This window comes from Lycorma delicatula, chromosome 9 (assembly GCF_047948215.1).
Source record: "Lycorma delicatula isolate Av1 chromosome 9, ASM4794821v1, whole genome shotgun sequence".
NCBI classification, from domain to species: Eukaryota; Metazoa; Arthropoda; class Insecta; order Hemiptera; family Fulgoridae; genus Lycorma; species Lycorma delicatula.
This window is the reverse complement of record NC_134463.1, coordinates 125,762,829-125,786,371: the sequence shown is the minus strand read 5'-3', so window position 1 is coordinate 125,786,371 and position 23,543 is coordinate 125,762,829. Positions and strand designations below refer to the sequence as shown.

Genomic DNA, 23,543 nt, shown 5'->3' with positions numbered 1-23,543 from the left:
TCATTTAAAAAATTATATAATTGTATTCAGACACCATCATGTATAATTACATTAAAAATTGTTTTACACTTTCTGTCGCTAAATGCATTATTCGAATTTACAATAAAAACCTTTGAACAACTTAGTTGTTCAAAGGTAATCTATAATTATTCACTGTTTGGTGGTGCTAATACAGGTACTGTAGGTAAAGTTGAATTCTCCAGCAGATTGGCGGTTAACAATAATGGCATGCTTGGTATTCCTGTAAATAAAACCGTTAAGTTAAAACTAATTCATGAACACAACACAAGTTATAATAAAAGTAGATACAGAACAATAGATAAGTAAATAAAATAAATAATTATACTGAATCGTATTAAATACTAAATTATACAAAAAGTAAATAATTGTGTAACAATTATTTATTTTTTAGAAACAACACACAATCACACACACATATAAAATTTATAACAAACCAATTATGTTTATCAAACTGATATTTGAATAACGGTACTTCTAGAACTAAAGTAAATAACTGTTTTCCAATTAGTTTCCTTCAAATTTCTTGAAAAGTTATATTAAAATTTGTTAATATATTTTAACAGCAACATATTTTTCCCGTCATTATATTTCAGAAAAGTTTTAACGACTGAAGATTTAAGTTCTCCATTTATTTATTTACAGCAGCCGCCTAAAATTAAGAATAGTTTACGACGGTCAACTTAGGTTAAGAGATGGCTCTAAGAAGCATGTATATATATACATGCATGTATATAGAGCTATTTTTTCTGTTTTATGTTGGATATTATGAAAACTGCAGGAGATGCAGTTCTGTGATCAATTTTATTTGATTTTTAAGGTTAAAAGTCATACAAAACCATCCAGTTTAACACCAGAAAGTTTCAGTATGAACTCATTTCACTAGGAAAACTGAAATACAGGAAAAATCTTTCACTAGCTGTAACTTGATAACAAAATGTTTTTTAGATATATGTTTGTATCAACGTTCTCAAGTAGAGCTTATTTCAAACTACAGTATATATATTTTTTTGAAAGATAGAAGATGACATGTCTCCAATTATTGCATGCTTGCACCGGTAAGACAAATACATAAAATCTGTATCCGAGAAAATAGGCCATAAAGGAACATCTAATGTAACTGCTCTGGTTAAATCCATCGATGTAAATCGCTTCACCTTATAAAGAAGTATCTTTATTGCAGAAATTCTGTAATAATAATACACGTTTATTGTCTGTTTTTCTTATAACTAATCACCTAAGTAAATATACTAATGAACAGTAAATGTAGCATGTAGTTTCATACTAAGGAAAGATAAAACAAACATTCCCGGAGCTTGAATAATCATAAAACTAAATTAAATGGGAATCTGTGGATTAAGACTGAAAATAAAAACAAAATCACACAGAAGATGCTAAGATTGTCCCTTTATGATGCATGTAAATCATTATTGGTCAGACTCAACCAGAGAGGGAAAGGCTCACCATTCTTCATTAAAGTTACTACTTGACTAGACAGGAATGATCCGGTAGCAAATCAAATAAAATTTTACGAATGGTGATCCAACATCCCAAGAATTGTACACTCCGAGGAGTAAACTACTAATTGAATTTAGTAGTTTACCAAGATTCAGTAAAATTTAAGTACACATTTCATCTGCACCCCAAAAGCTGTTACTGTAAATATTATGCTGTTACTTGTTAACCTACCAAAATGTTTTAAACACTGAATTTTGAGTTCTCTTACACGTTTAATTCAGGCAATGCATTCATAAAGCAGACCTAAATTTATGTGGAGTGATACTGAGATTTTTTTGTTAATTTAGATAATTTCACCTTATGACTCGTTCATAAATGAAGTTTTGCAGCTGCCGATGGATGTAGGCTGTTAAATGATTTACATATAATGAACAAATTAAGGCGGTTTTTAATAAATTTTATAGTGTTGTTTACAGCCAAAGAAAATAAAATTATAGAACATCAGTACTTTAAGGTACATTTTCCAGTGTAAATGGTTCTGAAGTTAAAAACATTATTCTCTAGGAATCTTACTATGAAGACCCAGAAAATTCCCATCTACATCCCATTCTTTTAAGATGCGCAGCATATCTATTCAGCAAGTCAATTTTTAAGCCTTTTCAGAATTGAAGAAGACAGCAAACGTGGCACTGGGATTCAAAGTATCCAATAAAACATTCTGCTTCAAGAGTAATTCAGAGATCCAAGGAAGATCTAGCATTTCAAAATTTAGCTCCTCCGATGCAGTAAAAAAGTTCTCATCTTCTCAAAATATCATATCAGAATGTATATTTCACCAGTAGCCGGAAAGAATTGCTGGTTTCTTGTTTAAGCAATATCAATATTGAATCTCAACATCTTTATTTTCTTTCTTGTTGGTATCTTATTTTTTTTATTTCTTTCCTGATTGATTATTATCAAATTTCAACTTCAATTGTTTCTTTTAAACATAAATAGAATAGGAAAGGTGATAAGACTAACATGTCTGAGAAAAGGTTTTCTGGCCTTCCTAAATTTCAGCTTACCTTTCTAGATCTCTAATCTTATCACAGCTACTGAATTCTTATACATATTCTAAACAAATTTTCCTTCTCTGTATTTCAATCCTAATATCCTAACACATTTATTCGGTTAGACAACAAAATGTAAAAAATTAATTAAATTAAGAGCTTTCTCAACTAAAACAATTTGAAAGCAATCTGACGCGATGAAATTTTTAGATGGTTAATTGAGTATTTAGGTGGTCTTTATTTTAATAAGTTATCCCAGAGTATGCCGACTGAATATTTTAAACTCAATATCAGTCCCTCAGTTATAAAAAAATATTTTTCAATTTCTTTTACTCATTTTTTAAGTGAACAATTTTCTGGGAATTCAATTAAAGCATTTCTTAAATACAGAATTTCACCCTATGGTTAGAATACCAAATTTACTACAAGTTTGGTTTCATGTACATTTTTCCACAATCTATTTCATATAAAAATTTTTTACTTTTGAATAGTGAGTGTACATCTATCGACTGACCATTAACCAACTGATATCACATCCATAGGAATGATAAGTTGATCGTACTTTAGCAGCCAATCTCAATCTTCTATTAATATCTTTGATCGCATGTCCTAAGTTTTTCACAATTAGAATATTTAATTTTTCCAAACCGTTTCCTCGTTCCCGATTCCACAATACTTTACCGGCTCCAGAAAACCCTATCTGGCCAACCCATATGCGTGTAGATATATTAGATGACAAAACTGTAACGATTGCGTACAATTTAATACGAGATATCAGTCACTGCTGAAGATAACATAACATTTTCATGAATATTAAGCTACAGTGACAGGCTTACTAGATAAATTGGGGAGTGAAAATAGGATTCTCAGCACCTTCACTGAGCAAAACTACATATCAGCATGACATTCAAATACAGTATGAGCCATAAAATCATTTTTTCACTCTGCTCACGAACCACAGATCGGCAGAGCAGTAAAAATTAATACTTTTAGAAAAAGCAATGGTGACTGGTTCCTTTTGACATCAATGTTCTACATTTACCACAACCAAAAAAAAAACTGGTACAGGTAGTGCAAAACAAGAAATTGATTAATCCTTTTAATGCACTCTTCTTCTTTGTACATATTACAAATCTATATAGAAAAGCTTAATTTTTAGGTAGTCTTTCTTCTAAATATAAATTTGGAATAATTTTTTTCATCTTTTTTTTTGTTTTTCATAGTCTACTACATTAATTTGAACAAAATTAATCTTTATATCCTTAACATCTAAGAAATATAAGAGTTATTTTTTACAATCAGTCGGTAAAAAACTGTGTACAGATTACTTAAGTAAATATTGTGCTCAATATTTAATTAAAAATCAATAAGATTACCTGGTTAAGCTTGAGCTTTGAATAATTCATCCTTAAGGGTAGGAAGAAATGTATTAATTTTGTCCCATGTGACTGCCAAAGAGGTGAATACTCCTCACCATTAGAAAAGACTTTGGCTGAATCCATAACCAGCAACATGTTCTACAGCGACTCAGGTATGGCCTCGTACTATACAGACAAACATTATACAGTATACACATCAGACCGTATAACAAGATTCAGAAAACTATTTAACCTATGTTTCTGATTGTTAACTATAACAGAATACGATACACATCAAATAACATCGGTTTGATTAACGTAACAAACAGTAGAAAATATATATACAAATTAAAGATATGTAAAATGCTGTATATTAAATAAAAAATGTAAAGATGATAAAAAACCTAATGTTAAAATAAAAATTTTACTTCCGTACCAACAAATTATGAGAATTCCTAACAGCGATCAGAAAAACAGTTCTGTAGAAAGTCACTAATGATAAACTTATCCACACGGTTTCAAAAACCATAGCAAAATGAGAAATGAGATTTAGAGTGACAAATAGTTAAGTAAGATGTTCCTGACTTGCATACATATCACCGATAGTCAGTTTAATTTTTCACTTACCAAATGATCACTTTTATCAGCATGCATATATTTATCCATAAAATCAAGAATTGTCAGCCAGAGTGCAGTAAATATTGACAGTGTTTGAAGAGGAGTAAGATGATGCAGAAATACCTAAAAATAAAAATCAAACAATAATTCATTATATCGTTTAATCTATACTACATATTCAAAAAAATAAATAACAATGAGCAATTTACTCTAAAGTACAAGTACTTAAGTAACAATGTTAAGATTAATTTCTTACACGCATATTTTTTACTTTATCACATTAAACCGCTAACTGATTACAAAAAGGAATTTTTCAACTCTTGTAACGATCGGTTGTTTCATTTCCTCACAGATTTGTACTGCTCCAATCCAGTAAAAATATAATTTTCACCTAACACTATGTTTGTCAACTCCAGATATTTTTTAATAATAATAATCATTATAGATATGAAAAATTGAAACGGCTTCATCAAAATAAATAAAATGAGATCGTATTGTAAAACCAAAAATTCTAATATTATATGATTCTGAGGTAAGGATGAAAGAATTTTATAGAATTGGAAAATTCTTTCCGGCCAATTCATTTAGAAAATACTAATCCGATTCATAAATTTTCAGATTACACTACAATGGATTGGTTTCCTTATAAAATTTCACTAAATACAATTATTATTACTGTAATATGTTAACAAGACCTCTTCACATCAAAGGATATCTTTAACACTGTGTATAGGTAAACGTAATTTTCAAAATGTGGTTTCATGACTACTTGATTGTTTCTGAAACTTTTTCTTGATGAAGTAACAAATTAAAATTGGAATATTGATACTTTATAGAAAAAATACATGCATGAAAAAAAATAGTGCATGAAATACAATGATAATAGGAAGCAGCTAAAAGAGAGACAAAAGCAGAAAGAAATGGATTAAAAAGCTATGTGTGTGCACGCGCATGCGTGTGTGTATTTTCCAAAAGCATAAACAATCCACCAATGTACAGAATCAAAATAAGAGCTCTTACCTTACTTTATTATTTATCTTTTTTATTTTTATTTTCTATATATCAAAAGTGCTTTTGAGAAATTTCCTCATCATCAGTTGATTAAAATTAAAAATTAATTACACATTGAAACATTAATAAAACAATAATATAATATTATTACATATATGACATAATATATAGTCAAATAATTAATTAAAATAATTAAAAATCTTTAACGTCAAAAATATTAAAAATTTTTTTTTATAAACATGTTTGTGGCCACCCACTAAATATGGTGGCTGGCGATATAATTAAAAGATTTTAAATTATTTTAATTAATTGACTACATAGGTCATATATGTAATAAAATTATATTAGCATTTTATTAATGTGTTTTTAATTTTAATCAACTGATGATGAGGAGATTCCTTGAAAGCGCTTTTGATATATAGAAAATAAAAATAAAAAGATAAATAATAAAGTAAGGTAAGACCTCTTATTGATTCTGTACTTTGGTGGATTGTGTTGAATTTTGTTTATGCTTTTGGAATTAATTAGTACAGAGTATTTTTTATTTTACTAAATTAAAAAAAATATATACATATATATATATACTTGTATGCACATAAAAACAAAAAAAAATGAAGAGGGCATATTTATAAGTTGTATGATTATATTGTGACACGTAGATTAGATGTGATTATAGAAAATGTGCAATATCTAGAATCTCTTTAAATTTTACACATCATTTTCTATGAAGAATCTAAACAGTCAATACCTAACAATAAAAATGATGGCCAGGAGTACAAGGTGTGACGGGAAAGTTTTAAGACTGGGATTCTAATTTCAAAATGGCAGTAATTACAGACTATCATGATGGAGATTCTTCAAAGCAGTTTCTTCTGACTGAATACAATTACTTCAATGATGTTTCCACTTTTGGAAATATTCCTGAAAATTTTCTTTCTTAAGGGAGTTAACCATCTCTGTATTTGCGGATCTCTTTGAGTCAAATCATTTTCCTTTCAGTGAAGATTTCAATTTGGGAAACATGTAGAAGTTGGCAGGGAAAACTCAGGGGAATAATGGGGTTCTAGAACCATAGGAATTTGGCTAAAATTTCTGCGATCGAGAATGTACGATGAGCCAATGTGTTGTTGTGGTGGAGGACCCGCTTTTTGTCTCCCCAAGTTTTGTGCAGGCCTTTTCTATCACTCAATCACTGAAGGACACTTCTATAGTATTCCTGGTCGACTTTCTGCTCCCTAGGGGCAAACTCATGATGCACAATACCCGTAGAATTGAAGAAAATCACCAACATTGAGTTCACAATCATCACATTTGTCTTCTTTTTTTTATAATAGTGAACTTGGGACCCTTCCACTACAATGACTGTGCCTTTGATTCTAGGTTATACCCATAAACCTGTGATTCATCACCTGTAATTACTCTATTTAACAAGTCTACAATCAGAATGTTTTTGTTACTTTTTAAAGTGGAAGGCCAGCTGGACCAGGGGTCATCTTCAACTGATTGACGGCCATCTTTGAATCTTTTGAACCAGATAAAAACATTTCATCAGCAGACATTTATCACTGAAAGCTGTTTTTGAGAGTTCATAAGTCTTTGAAGCTGATTTCTGGTTTACAAGCAAAATTTGACAAACTCATTGTGTTTTTATCCTTTTTGTGAAATCAATAATCTGCCAAGAACCAAAAACAGATCTTCAGTCATCAGAATGCAATTTTCTACTGGATGAAGAAATCGCAGTGATATTTTCAGGATATTTTAAGCACGAACATTCTTTCCTTTCCACACCGTGGGCAAACCTACCCCCTCCTACTGAGCAATGGCAGCACCTGCCTTAAAACTTTCCAGTCACACCTTGTATTCAGTCATTAGTAAAAATAAATATGAAAACAAAGTGTACATACTTACAAAACTAAACATAATATTATTAGTTTAATCTTCTTTAGTATTATGCCAGTATACAAGGTAGGATAAAAATGCTCCTAGAATTAATTATTTTTTTAAAACTATTTACATAAAAAGTTTAGAATATATTTTCTTCAAAGTAGTCTTTTTCGGCAGCTATACACTTGTCAACATCTATAAAGTTGTTAGAAATATTCCTGGAACCATTTTGAGATATCATCCTCAGCTATTTCATTATTTTGCCCTTCTCATGAGCAGCATTCTTTTTATCTTTTCCTCTTTAGAGTATTTTTCAAATGAGGAAACAAGTAAAATCAGTTGTCGCTAAAACGAGAGAGTATGGTGGATGCTCCAGAGATGTTATATTATGTCGTGCCAGGTACTCTTGACAATAACTACCGGGTTGGTCTAGCGGTGAACGCGTCTTCACAAATCAGCTGATTTCAAAGTCGAAAGTTCCAACGTTCAAATCCCAGTAAAGGCAGTTACTTTTATACGGATTTGAATACTAGATCGTGGATACCAGTGTTTTTTGGTGGTTGGGTTTCAATTAACCACACATCTCAGAAATGGTCAACCTGAGACTGTACAAGACTACACTCATACATATCATCCTCATTCATCTTCTGAAGCAATACCCGACAGTGATTCCCGGAGGCTAAACAGAAAAAAAAATCATAAGCATGGATTGATGTGCCTGTGCACTACATGCAAAGAATCCAATCTTTTCTTTCTCATTTTTTAGGACACTTCCTTCTGCTCATCATTATCATCTAGTACTCTTCCTGTGGTAGGTCCATTACAGCACTTCTTTTTCTTTCCATTTCTGCCTTCTCCTTCATCCCATTGTAATTTCCAATCTTCACCTCAACGATTAACTTTGTTTTTCTTCTTGTCTCATCCTTTCTCCTTCTATTGATCCTTCTCAAGCAATTGTCAAGATTCCACTTTCTTTAACCACACGTCTTAATGAGTTTACTTTTTCAGCATACGTGTTCTTTCTTCTTTAATTCTGTTCATTCCTTGCTTTATCCAACCCATTTTATTTTCTCCATGACATCTCAAAAGCTTCAATCCAGTCCCTCTTCCTTATCATCCATGCTTCACTCCCATACAATAAGACATTCCATATGTAGCATTTGGCTAACCTCTTCCTTAACTCTAAGTCCAGGCGTTTACTACATAGTAATACCCTCTTCTTACCGAGGCCTTACTTTGCCATTGCTATACTTCCTTTTATTTTCATTGCATTCTTTCAGTCCTCTGACACCATAGTACCCAAATATATATTCTTTACGATATATATTCTTACGATATATATTCTTTATAATATATATTCTTTAATATATATTGTACCCAAATATATAAATATTCTTTACGTTTAATATTCTTCTTAAACCTATCCTTGCTACTATATCTTGTATGTTTTGTTTCTATGTTGAGTACTGCTTACCTTTCTTAGCTTCATTCTTTTATCACTTAACACGTTTTCAGAACCACTCTAAGAACATCTGCTTTGCTCAATGTTGACCTGTTCAGTATTACAGTTTTGTTGTTTATGATGTGTGTGTGTTTAGCAGTATTTCTCAATTACGAGGAATATCGTAAGTAAAGACCGCTGGGAAATACCTCTCCTTAAGGTTGGTGAACCTATCGTTCATGGCAACTCTAGTAATATACACATTGTATTGTCTGTAAGTTGTCGCATTGTAGTAACTTTTATTATATGAGAATCATTACGTTATAAAATGAATAGGAAAATAGATGTTGCCACCGACTGTGAAATACATGCAGTCATACATTTTTTAAACTATCAAAACGTTAAGCCGGCTGAAATTCATAGGCAGTCGGTTGCTGTGTACAGTGACAATGTAATGAATGAAAGGTGTGAAAGGTTTAGAAATAACAGAATTAATGTGCACGATGAAGAACGTTTGAGGAGGCCTTCATAATCACCAAGGACTTGTTAAACTGCGTCGATGATGAAATCAGAAAAGATTGTTACTCAACGATTTCTAACCCGGTCCTTCTTTTCCTGATGTTTCGGCAGATGTTATTGGTCGCATTGTTCATGACCAATAATCTGCAGATTAAACCTTTAATCTTCAGAAAGGTTTGTGCACGTCGGGTCTTAACAGAATGTCACAAAAAAATCCGAATGTGATCTGCTTTGAAATTTTTGATGCGCTACACAGAAATAGGTTATAAGTTCCTTATTCAATCGTTACTGGTGATGAAACATGGATTTTGTGTTATATTCAAGAGAAAACGGCAGTCTAGTGAATGACGTCATCCTCAATCACCAACCAGACCGACAAAGGTAAAGCCAGCCGTGTGGACGCAAAATGATGGCCAGTCTTTTGGGGATCAGTTTTGGCATACTGCTGATCGATTTCATACCGTGTGGGACAGCTATAAATGCAGAAGCCTGCTGTGAAACTGTGCGTAAGTTATGGCATGCCATCAGAATCGGCGACATGGGCGGCTGACGGACAGCGTCGTCCTGTTGCACAATAATGCACGTCCACATGTTGCGGGTCTGACACGTGATTTACCGAGAACATTTGGACGGGAAATTTACAATCACCCACCATATAATCTGGACTTAGCTCCTTCTGATTACCATTTGTTTGGGAAATTGGAAGAATTTTTGAGCGGTAAGCGATTCGCGGGTGACGATGAACTTTGATCGGTGGCTAAGAAGAATACGACGAGGGTATGTTGAAGCTGGTGTATCGCTACGATAAATCTCTTAATTCACGTGGCGATTATATAGAGAAGTAGTATAAGAGATGAATTTTAACAGAAAAAAAATATTTATTAAGTTTTCAGAATAGATTTTTTGACAATGAAACCGTCTTTACTTTAGAGACAACCTCTTGTAAATTTAAAAAGACATATAACATTTAGGCTGGCTGATCAGCTTTTTAATAATATTTTGCTTTTAGCCCAGTATAATTTTCACCCTTATTCCAATATGACAGAATGAAAGATTTACAAGTCGTGTACTATGAAGCAGCAATCATTTTAGGCATAATAATTCACGCAAAATCAATCTGATTTATTGAGCTCAGTGCTCAGTAAGTCCTGAAAACGGTAACAAAACAATAAAAAAATGGCACTGAACTTAGCTACGGTTATGCAACTTATTTTGCAAATCTTTACGGTTCTAAAAAACTTTACGTTAAAGATGGTTCTGCGGATAAATTTTGGATTCATCACTTAATTGTAAATCAAAGGGGAAAGCATAATGTTGAGAGGTTCTGATTTATCGCGAACATGAAAATCGTGTGCTATAAATGTGACGGGTACAATTTTATGAAAATCGTTGGTGTCATCACAAGAAGCTAAGAATATAGTTAAATCATAACGAGAAGATGGTACTGGCATTACAATCAAAATGAAAAAATGAGGAAAGCCGGCTAAATATTTATTTCTGCATCGTAGCGTAAAAGTTTTCATCGTTAGCATATTCGCAACAAATTTCATACTATTGTAATCCTTTTTTGTACCGACTAAATCTGTCACAACATCATTTTGTTCCTGTAATTCAAAAAATCACCTTTACAATAGGTGAATCTTGGATATGACAGTTACCATTATTAAATAGCCAGACAAGCAGAACTAAGACTTCAACACCAAGCGCATCTATGAATCACTTCTATTACAAAAAAAAAGGAGCAAGTAAAAAATGATAGCAATAAGATGCCATACATTTATCTAATGCAAATCTTGATCGATTTAAACTTATTTTGATTATGAATATTCATAACCTTCTTCAAGGCATTTTAACAACATGGAGTAACATTACATAATGATCAGTACTATTGTAACTGCAATACAAAAAAAAAAAAAACATTCGTATGACTATATAACCGCATTTAAAATAACAAAAATATTTACTACAAACATTACCTGAATGGAAACTTGATGGTAACCGCTAGACATCTCTTCTGAGTCGCTTTCATCAGCATCATGTGGGCTATTAGCTGGACTTCGAGCTTGAGGATGTCATCTTTTCTTTTACAACTTGCCTTTTTTCGTCCTTTTCCTTTCCGATCACCTTCTTTCCTCCTCCTCTTTTTTCACCTATCAAAATCAGAAATTTCAATTACATACTCAAATCAATAAATTTGTGAAACGCTAAATAATAAAACTAGTGAGTTAAAAAAAAAATGAGGTAAAACTACTCTTAACATTCTCTATTAGATAAGCACCTTTCCACGAACATTTTCAAGAAATATATATAAATATCAAAAGCGTAATGTACTTAAAGTTCTTTGAACTAAGTATCTTTCTGGTCAATTGCCAGTACATCAGCACAACTTACGGTTACATTTTTTTCTTTTTTTAAATAGAATATGAACATCAGTTTATCAAATAAAATTTACGTTACATATCTGTAACTCAAAATCGTATTTTTAAAGTAGTACTTTTATTTAAATTCTAAAGCTATACCTTTCATGCGTTACTTAAAAATATAATTTTAAACAAAAACTGAAAGTACAGTAAACCTTACTAAGGCAACACTTTTGTCGACGCGCATCCTCACAATAAAAGGATCATGGTGGTCATTTTCTTCCTTTAAATGAAATTAACTGTGTTAGGTTGGAAGCGATTACTCCCTTGCACGACAAACTCTTGTTTTCTCCCTTCCACAAACAAATAATTATGATGAAATCACCCTAAAGCTGTAAAGAAACAGACTTTCAAACCTGTAAATCGCTATGTTACGACATTTTTTTACAAATTTAGCAACCGACTGTGATAAAAAAAGTAGTTTACAATTACTGAAACCGTTTGTTTATTTATTTTCATATGTATATGCGTAATGATATTTTATAGAATCTATGTAAATCATATATAAGATAAAATACATAATGAAAAATTATGTATTTTATCTTATAGTATCGACATCTGTTCACAGACAATTAAGTGCTAACATAAGATAAGCGGCTAAGCATTTTGCTTTTCTGAATGATGTTTATCGATTAACACCGGGCAAGAAAGCTAGTTTAGGTTAAATTATATTCGATGAGGAACAGGAGGCCTGTAGGTTTTTCTCAAAAGGCACCTCAGCCGCCAGTTTGTTTTTCTGAACGATTCCTGGATTTAGGAAACGCAATCTTAAACGGTTTCACAGGCGCGAAAAAGATTTGTTGCTCTAGCGGGTCTCAAAGAAATGGCTGGCCTACTGGCTGTTAAAAGGTGCCAGATGATTCTATGGCGGTAACAAACCTAACTTCCCGTAGCGTTTATTTAACTGAGGAATAAATAACTAAAATCAGGAAACGGGAGAAAAGATAAAGGGATCGATCGATCAACCTACAGAGGAGTTCTCTCTGAACGAGACGGTTCATATATTGCATATCGCATGAGACTTAAATCTATATTCAAATTAACTTAATTACAGTTAACAGATTTATATTTTTGCTGCTCGCTAAGATATTACTGAAAGTAGAAGGAAAGAAATAAGGCTGTGAATAAATAAATCTTGGCACGCATAATAATAAAATACAACATAGAGCGTTAATTATTTTCCTAAAAAAAAACCTGATTTAATGCTATTTTAAATGTCAGTGCATTAATATAAGTCGCATATTAATACATCATCACAACATTAATACTGTTTTACATTTCATATGTATAAATATATACGTATTTTTTATTTTTACGATTACAAAACTTAACAACTTTGTTAATCTTAAGGCCTTAAACCCGATCGCTGAACGTTCTACTTCAATATTTCTCTTTTTTGTTAAAAATTTCTTGACCGGGGCTAAGTCTTTTTGGATTTATTTTGCAGCGACTTGTGGAACATGTCGTTTTGTCTGATCGTGTGGCGATGACTTATTAAAGTTCTGAAGTTTACTTACTGCTACGTTAATTTTTCTTTTTGAAAACCTCTTAAATGTTTTATTTTATTTTTTGCGCAGAAATAATGTGTATAAAATACTTTAATCTGGAATGTCAAAATTTCGAAATTTTTTAAAGTTTTGCGATTAAAAAAAAATTGGAGTATATAGAATTAAAGTAAATTAACATACAGACAAATAAATAATTTTTTCTTCGGATATTACTGTAAAGCTTCCATTTTTTTGCATTAGTGCAATTAGCTTTTACATATTAAAAAAATAGATTTTCTACTTATTTTCTGGAATTAACATTTACGATTATCTTATAGATTTAGTAAAATTTTATACGTAACAGCATCCCTTTAATCTTAACTTCACGTTTCTGAAAATTACTAACTTTTTAAAATTTCCGAGGTCTATTCAGAAAAGAACCGAACTTAACTTTTTTAATCTTTATTATTAATTTTACAGCTTATCGGTTCTTTTCTCCTTTAAAGTGCTCCCCTCCCCTACTCACACGCTTTTTCTAGCGGTGTTTCTACTTCGCGAAGCAGTCTTAGATAGCTTCGTTTGAAATGGTCTTTAAGGTCCGTGACAAATTTGCATTAACGTCATCGGTAGTCTCAAAATGACGTCCTTTCATCGCCGATTTTAATATCAGAAATAAAGAAAAATTGCAAGGAGCCGGGTGCGGTGAGTAGGGAATCTGAGGGAGGACAGTCATTTCATTTTTGGCACAAAATTGATGAACTGACAAAGCCGAGTGTGGAGACGCATTGTCATGGTGAATGCAGCATCAGTTGTATCCTCACAACTCTGGTCTCTTTTTTAAAACTCCTTGACAGTAAGCACGGTTCACCGTTTCACCCTGAGGCGAGAATTCAAATCGCACAATTCCATTAAAATCAGAAAAACAGAGAGCATCACTTTGACGATGGATCAAGACTGACGTGCTCTCTTGCGGTGTGTAGATCCTTTGCCGATCCGTTGTGATGATTGAACTTTTGTCTCAATATCGCGGCCGTAAACCCTGATTTTGTCTCCCTTTATGATTCTTTGCGCGAATGCTTCATCGTCACTGCTTGTTCAAGAAGTCGCCTACAAACGTCCACTCGATCTTTCTGCCGTTCGGTCATCAAACGAGGAAAAAACTTTGCCGCGACTCGATGCGCGTTCAATTTTTCTGTCGACATGTCACAGCACGATCCGATCAAGATGTTAGTCTCTTCTGCACCTTCTCTGACAGTCGATCGGCGATTTGCACGCACCAGATCGTTGATTTTCTGAACGCGGGTGTCATCGGTCGAAATCGATGGCCTTCCTAGTCGAGGGTCATCTTCGATCGACTGAAGATCACTTTCAAATCGTAAAAACCATTTGTAACATTGCGTACAACCTCTCTAGGTTGTCGTCATCTCTGTAAGCTTCTTTCAAAACTTTAAACGTTTCTGTGAAAGTTTTCCCCGGTTTCACGCAAACCTTTACGTTGTATCATCGCTCTTGAAAATGGCGCATTACAAACATCACTACTGACACTTAAACACGATGTACTCGTGCGCATCGAAATAACGCGAAAACTAAATGAGATATCAACAGTCCAAGAACATGTGATTACAGAGAAAGTTATGTGGAACGTAATTCTGCCGATCGCACGTCACTGAATGTTTCTGTCAGCGAGTAATTAAAAAGAGTTTGCTTAATTTCTGAACAAACCTTGTACGTTAATTTTTTTATTTTCCTTTTTATAAACTAAATATTATACTGTTATTTTTAACCCAAATTCTACAGCTAAATATTAACCGGTCTAAAGCAAATAGATTTGTAAGCACTCTTTTTCTTCTTACTTTATTACACATCATTTTCATTACAGTTGTAAGTACAAAACGTTTCAAAATTTTACTTGATTTTGTTTTTCCTTGCTAAGTTATACGGTTCATTTATTAATAATTCTTTTGATATTAATTCCTTCTGCGACAAATAATTTATTCAAAAAATTTATAAAGCTACAATATTTTCATGTAACCCACTCTCACGATAAAAGATTTTTCGCGATTTTTGATACGGTTAAGCACGATAAAAGATAAATTATACCGTAAAATTTGTTAAGTTGTAGTAAAAAAATTTTCAGAATTTTGAAGAGGGGCTCCACCGCAGCAAAAGATCGCGCGAGACAGTTTTTTGTAACGTATGATATCAAATTTTTTTTTCGAGAAAGAATTCTTAACGGTGAAATTAAGATAGATTTTTAACGACTTTAGTGGAAAAATATGTGTCAAAATTTCAAATCGAGCTTTCCTTCCCGTATTGGCGAAACCTTTTTGAGATATATTCGATCGGGGTGCACTTACAAAATAATTTCAACGGAAAATTCAAGCGAACGAAACTGGAGACTTCATTCGAAGGAATTTTTTGTTCGTAATTTTAAGCCGTATTCTACTTTTAGTCGCCCATACAAGAGCGTTGTATTGTTTTAGCTGTCAGATTCTAACCGAAAGTGTGTTATAGAATTTTGGATCGCATACCTATGAGACGATTATATTTTTGGTACTTGCAGTAGAACCGATTGCAGCCCGTACATAAAATTTTATGAAAAAGATTAAACATTGAAACTTTAAATACTACTAAATTTAATTACTTTTAAACGGTGCGTAATACAAAATACAAACGTGTAAAAATATTTTATAAATAATTTTTGAAGAAAAATCGAGCGAAAATGGATCATCTTTTTATTTATTTTTACAGTATTAAAAATAACGAGTAAAAATACGTTTAATCTGGGATTTTAATGATATAATCATTAGCGGTATTGCTACTGAGTTTTAAATCGTAAAATAATTATAGTTTTAAATCCTATAATAATCGTAAAATATTACGATTATTATAGGACCGTCTGTGAATTTGTTTAAAGATGAAGTATGAAAGTTCAATGGGTTGGGTTCTTTTTGACCCGCTGAAAACCATTTATTTAGCTTGGATTTGTATATTACACACACAAACACACACACACATATATATATACATATATATATATATACGTACATGTAATTTGAAACTTCAAGTAAAGGTATTAAGATTTGCAGTAGAATATAGTAATGCAGTAAGTGTGTTAGGCATCTTTCTGTAGAAAATGTTTAAAACTGGAACCGCTAGTAAAAGTCGACTAGAAAAAATATATCGGAATACACCGATGTTATTACTCGAATAATCAGGCTACTTCTATCTAGAAATAGATGTTTTTGTGATTTATCTGATACCATACGTACAGCGCTATGCGACTTTTTTATTATTTGATGAAATAACCGAATAAAAATATCGGGCAAACATTTCCAAGAGTAAATACTATTTATTGAAGTCGATGAACATCTGACTGCTGGAAACGAATTAGGCACATTAAAAACCGTTTGTTCTTGTATCGCAAGAACGTATTCGTTATACAGAAGTATAAACCCGATGCATCTACCTTAGTATCCCGTCCGTACTCTGTTACTGACGATACTAACGCATAATATGTATTTTAAAAGTACGTACATAAAAACGTTTTTATCCGGTAAGAATTTCAACCGCAAGCGCTTACCGGTCTGTAATTTTAAGTCGATCGGCTTAAAATTACTGACCGTTATTAGCTTTAATGGATCGCTTTCCTCCAAAAATTAAAAAACCGCTCGCGAACAGGAGCGAGTTGTCTGCACTACGACCGTTCAGTCTGATCCCCGCCGGAGATTATTACGGAATTACATATATAATTATATATTTAATGTAATCTGATTTTAAACGTTATAATCCTTGCGACTATCAAACGATTCCATCTCTAAAATCTAATTACAACAAATCGCGTAAAAATGCGCGCTAAAGAATTAATTACAGGCTTGAAAACCGTATACTGCTTCTACCTCATGCGACACGATCGACTTACTTTAAATTATTGTAAGATGACGGCCGCGGAATAGCATTTCCCTCTCGATTCGTTACCTGATAACAATCGATAGAATCGAACGGAAAGTATATTTACCGCTTTAGAGTTAATATATTACGAGTTAACGTGTTCGGTAACAACTGCTAACTGACAATCGCTAAAAAATATAGTTTGAAAAACACAGGTAAAATATCCGATTTTTAAAATCGAGATATATTAAGCTATTCGAAATGAATTCACCGAATACAACCGAATGCGAGCGATCGACCAAACCCCTTATCTCGTTCGTATGATTTGTTACGTTCATCCGTTTTTTTAGTTCGTTAATGTATGTTTTATTACATAAGAATTTTGTACATCTATTTGATAATTTCACTAAAAAAAAACGACGTTGGTTTTGTTAAGGCGAATACAATAAATTTTTAAAATCCTATTTCTTAAGGGAATTTCTAACGACAATCGTATTATAAGTCGATAGAATACATTTTTTATTATTGGATAAAGTTTAGAAAATTTAGCGTAAAAAATCGCAAGAGTGTCTAAAATAATCATTTTCCATCTCGTTTTCTTAAAGATTTTCATAATATATTTTATAATAAAATACGAGTATATTACGAATATATAATTATTTATTATTTTAATTTACTTTAGTTTCAAAATCGTAAAAATAAAAACCATTCCTTCCCCGTCTTACCGAAGGTACGGTATTCCGGTGGTTTACTCAGAAAATATGAGAGTAATTTTAGCGAGTATTCGTTACACTCTTAGTTATAAGTCGCGTACGATATATACGGTAATTCCAGGAGCGCACTGCTACGGCTAACCCGTCCGTAAGGTGTTCTCCACTGAAACGTAGAGAACCGTTAGGTAAGCGAATTACATCGGCGGATAACAAGATAACCTAACCGAGTAGAACGGCTGAAATCTGTGAAAACGAAAAGATTAACGGAGGCAAACGAAGAGACCGGTCTGATCAGATAAAATCTCGCTTTGTCGGACGACGGACTAAAAAAATTGAACCGCGTCCGTTTTTTTACACAGAAATATAAAGTCGATACCCGATTAAGACCGGTTGAGATCGACCTTCGGTAATCGGCGGACGGATGGATAGCCGAAGAGATCCCCTTCTGACCTTGAAATCTAGACAGACCCGTTGAACTTTGTATTTACAAAATATCGAAATAAAATATAATAATGCATCGGCCGACGTCTGTGAAAATTTATAACGGAAATTTGAAACTACATAATCAAGATTCTATTCTCTACTTCGTTTTATTTCCACATACCTTAAGTACTTCTGAGATGCCGGTCGACTGCCGTAATCGATAGTCCCACGTCTTTTACGATCAGAAAATTATTCGTCGAATTACTCGTAACGTAAACAGGAATATAACATCAGGAAACAGTGTTCCCGTTTAAAGACAGCGGTAAAATTATATATACTTGAAAACGGATTTTAAATTTACGCGAATCGGTCTCTAATACTGTTTTATGAAAACTATTTCTACTACCGCTTTGGTTTCCGCGCGATAAGGCTCATCGTTTTTAAAAAACCGTTGAAGTACGAGCAGCGGATCGATTATTAAGAAAAAAACGAAACCGATTCAAAGAAAATAACGATTAACGAGAGCAAATAAACTAGCCGAAAGAAAAGATTTTTACGCGTTTGACTTTTAACGACTGTCGATATTTTTATTTTTATGAAATTAAGTCAGAGATTAAAATATAACAGGAAGTTACATAAACAACAATAGCGAATAAACTACAAAGACGATCGTGCCCTTCAAACGGAATACGTACATAACAAGATAAGAATAGAAATTTAACGATAGGCGGCGTAAATATTACAAAAAAAACTTTACGTATGAAATAAATAACGGTACACTAGTCCGTATTAGCGGTTATTTATACTCGTAGAGTTTATTTTCGAAAACTTGAGAAAGACCTGAGGGTTTTTATTTTACTTATTTATTTGTCGCATCAAATTACTATTTTAAGATCAAATTCGATCGAGCGATAACCGGGAACAGCATTCGGTAAGAATGACAAAACATTCGTCGTTTAAAAAAACTTTAAAGCGGTAACAAAAAACTAAACGTAAAAAGAGCATAGGCGATGATGAAATAACGAAAAAAATCTTGCGATTTTAAAAAAGTTACAAGCTAGGTTAACGCAAAGAAACGTAAAAGATTAAAGTAAAAATCAGCTTGTACTAGAATAAGAGATTAAAAATTTAAGCGAAACAGTACCTTTTAAGTAATACCGATTACCTCTTAACAAACATCGTTCGATTTACAAGCGCACGATCGATTTTAGTAAGCGTCATATAATAGTATTAAAAGACATCATCCTTATCAAACCGATCGTAGCTTTAAAACAAATGCGTGTCGTACGGGGGCCTTTCGTATTCGAGCCTTTATAAAAAAAAATATTAAAATTATCCTCTTTTCTTAATTTATTGAAAATTTTGTACATGTTAAAACGATTCCCAGAAAATAATTCCTATCTCTAAGTAGCGGTATAAACTGCTAGTGACATCATTAAACATATATATCGATTTTTGTTTATACAATCGTTCTTAACGTCTGTAATAGAAGGGTTAAGTAAACGCTATTAGTAATAGTAATATTACGTATAAAATTATTACAGTAATAAAAAGCGCAAAATAAATAATAATAAAGTATTACTATTACTTTTGCGACTAAGTGGAAAAGTAATAGGTGTCAAACCCCTTCGAAACGATGAAAAACTGAAAACTTCAATTTATCAATGATCTTTCTTATATTTGATTTCTGACAGACGGTTCGTTCTCCTGAGTTTCTCTTGATCGGAAAAAGGAAATTCTCATTCGCGCAACTTTTAAGAGATCCTAGCGACGACCGATCTGCCGTTTCCGAGTATATAATCAACTATGTCAAAACAATGTTGGCTAACATAACACTCTAGCAGTTTCCGGTAAAAAATATATTTAAACGGTAGGCTAGTCCTTCCGGCCGCTAGTACACAGGAGTGCTTCAACGCTTATTTACGGTACTTATTTTCTGCAGTATACGTATTATGTTTACCGACCGCCTATCCTGTTACCTTCATTTCATCCGACCGCGGATAATATTTCTGTTTTCTGTCGGTGCCCGTCGATAACATTCACTGGAACCGGAACAGATACAATCCCTTTAAGTAAATTAAATTTAAGTCTTACTCGACTATTTCTGTTATTATTCTTGATATTCGTCGCTTTTAGACGTCTAATTGAAAAAGAAATAGATTCGATCGTTCTTGATCTTAGTTTTAACTTCGCTAAATTATTATCTTTTGTATTATTACGGTTATTATTTATATTATAAATGTTTTATATGAAATATCTTCAAGTGCACTTTTAACACCTTCCAGGTTCATTGACGGATTTACCATAAAGCAAAAGCAGCTGCTTGAGGCCTCGCTTTGACAGGGCCTCGAAGTAATGTTGAAAAATAAAAGTGAAATTAACAAAAAATAAAGAATATATTTATAATACTTTACGCTATCTTCAATTATGTAAAAGCTTCATTTATATTTTTAGCATAGATTATAATGACAGTATATTTTAAAATTGGTTTGTCATGCAAACCATTTTTGAGGGGGCCTCAAAAATATCGATTTGCTTGGGGCGTCGTCCAAGGTAAATCCGGCGCTGTCCAGGTTTCTTCGTACGGATGACAGTCTTAGCTTTAAACTTTCATTTAACCTTTATTTTCATTTAACCTTTAAACTTTCATTTAAATTTTCGGCATCGTATGGCTTTTTCTGTAAAAAAATTAAAGAATCGCTCGTCACTATATTTAAAGAATAAAATTTTATTTTTTCTATATAATAATATTGTTTAAATAAGAGTATTACGTGTTCTAAAGCAAAATCCACCGATATAATTATAACCGCTAACTGAGACTTCGAAAAATAACGACAGTCATAATATAAAATTATATTATTTCGATAAAAATGATTAAAAACCTAAAGATATTGCGTTCAGCCGGTGGAAAAAAAACATATACCACTTTTTTTTATTATTAAAAACCGCTATAAATGAAGAATTAAAACGAATTTATGTACGTAATTTGTATTATCGATGTAGTTTCTCTCAGAGTCGCGAGTAGGAACTAAAATTCGCTACTGATCGGTCCGCTATCGCACTAAATCGTTTAGAAAGTCGTTCGTGTACATTTATAATAATTATAATTAATTTTTTTTTTAAATTGTCATCGCTTAAGTAAAACAGTCCTCACGATATATAAGCTATAAAAGAAAATTATAAAACGGCGGCTAGAGTCTCCAATATGAAAAACATTTTGGAGGTGGTCGCTATATTATCGGTGTTAAATTACGTCGCTAAACGAAATGTTAGAGCTGTATGACCCTTTGTGAGATTTTTTATTTATTTAATACCGGTATGCAAATGCGTACAGGTTACATCCGTACCGTAAACGAATTTACGAGTTTGTCTGTACATCGGGTTCGAGTAGAAATAAAAAGTAACGGGCCGAAAATAAATAATCGATAGGATGATTTTCTGCAAAATCGTGATCGTTATCTAAGTTGTACGTAAATGTTAGTTCCACACAATTCGCGCGCTCTTATGTTTTCAGTACGTTCTTGTTCACGACTTATTTTCATTAAAGTTAATACGGCTAATTTAAACTCGATAAAATTTTGGTTAATTTTTGTAGTAAAAATTTTGATAATTTTTACGGGAGATTTTATACCCGTCGGATCGGCGATTTACAACGTACGATGGATTTTTCTAAAAAAATATCTAGGATCAAAACATACACAGAATATAATTACGGTTACATTACAACATAATTACAGATACTGTAACGAACGCTTTACGGTATTTCTGATAAACAATTTCGACAAATGTTTTGTAGAGGTCGATTTTGAAAATTTCGCAACGACTCCATTCAAAAGTGATTTTATTTTAGGGTTTACCTGCTCAGAATGTCGTTTAAAAACTTAAAGAAACTAGTTTCCTTTTTTATTTCAAACGAGATTTCCTTCTCTCTTTAGTCGAATAAAAAAAAAAAAGTAAATATGATATGAAAATTTGAAAGGACTTATTTTTTTAAATATGGATCGGAGCGGTGGTCTTTTCACACTAACGATAAGGAAAGCCGAACGATTAAGGTAGTATAATTGTAAAATTATGAAATATGTTTACTTTTAGCGCACAAATCAAGTAATCAAGTAGTTCGGTGGCTTCATCGAAAACTATTTAAATTTAGTTTCACGAAAGTGTCTCTTTCTATCGTATCGCAGCCAAGTTTTTTCCTAAGATCCCGAATTCCGTTAACCGTTAAGACTTTTAAGCAATTTCAGAAATGTAGCCTGGGTTAAACCCAAAAAAAATACGGTTAGCCTAGGAAAGAATGGTTCTTTCGATACAAGAACGCATTTTTCTCTCTCTTATTGAAAAATTTCAGGCAACAGGCCCAAAATTTTGGGCCTGAAAATGTTGATTGAAATGAAAGACCAACTAAATGAACAGAAACTGTTTGATATTTCGGATGCTATGGCCGAAAGTCCATTACAGTCAATGCGTAAATTAGCACAGTAGCAAGATATCGGACTTGTTACCACATATAAAGCTGTAAGAAAAAACTGAAACTTCTCCTCTACAAAGTATTGTGTGTTAAAGAATATACCAAAAGACGAAAGATTGTCATCGGTTTGAACGTTTTATTGACCCAAAATTCTATAGGTATCCTCAACATTACGGTTTTTTACAGATGAAGCGTATATTAATTCGTAAAATACACGACTGCGGTCAACTAACCCCTATGAATTACACGAACAATCTTTACATGAAGCGAAAATTGGAGTCTTGGTCGGTATGAGTAGAACGCGCATTGTGGGTCCAATTTTTTTTTTTAAATACAGTTAATGTCATTGTTATTGCGCTGTTTTAACAAACTTCATTATTCAATTGACGGAAGTGGAAATAAGAAGCAAACAAATGTATAACAAAGCTATAAAAAACGAAATATTTCTTATTTATATTACTCTGACTAAATTCAACCGATCACTGTAGTCTGGCAGCTGTAAAATAGCATGCTTACTCATACACAACCGAGTCGAAGCACCATCGATGGACAGACCGAACCAACAAAACAGAAAGAAAAATAAAAGGAAGAAAATGCTCAATAGAAATGATCAAAGACTTTATCGCTGCAGCGATTCTAGGAACCTGATAATAAAGCCAAAGGAGTTCTTTTAAGAACCACATGAGGTTGAGATTCCTGGGTAGGGCCAACGATTGACATAGTCAACTATAGAACTAAAATGACCACTTTCAGAGCTGACCTGTTAAAAGTTGATGCCGGTTTGT

The 23,543-nt window shown here is 32.6% G+C and overlaps 1 protein-coding gene across 2 annotated transcripts; it reads right to left on the bottom strand.

Annotated features, from left to right (window-relative positions):
* On the bottom strand, nt 1-18,873 carry LOC142330043 (Golgi-specific brefeldin A-resistance guanine nucleotide exchange factor 1-like). 2 transcript variants are annotated; one of them, XM_075375065.1, is made up of 5 exons: nt 18,472-18,873; nt 11,333-11,506; nt 4,511-4,624; nt 3,902-4,069; nt 1-241 (listed from the first exon to the last, which is right to left on the bottom strand). In XM_075375065.1, exons 2-4 carry the CDS (start codon nt 11,363-11,365, stop codon nt 4,043-4,045), a joined length of 174 nt encoding a protein of 57 aa, XP_075231180.1. In that variant the 5' UTR covers nt 11,366-11,506; nt 18,472-18,873; the 3' UTR covers nt 1-241; nt 3,902-4,042. The 2 variants fall into 2 exon arrangements, with proteins under 2 accessions (XP_075231180.1, XP_075231181.1); XM_075375066.1 differs by lacking the exon at nt 4,511-4,624 and having other exon boundaries at nt 18,472-18,872.
* Between the last annotated feature and the right edge of the window lie 4,670 nt (nt 18,874-23,543).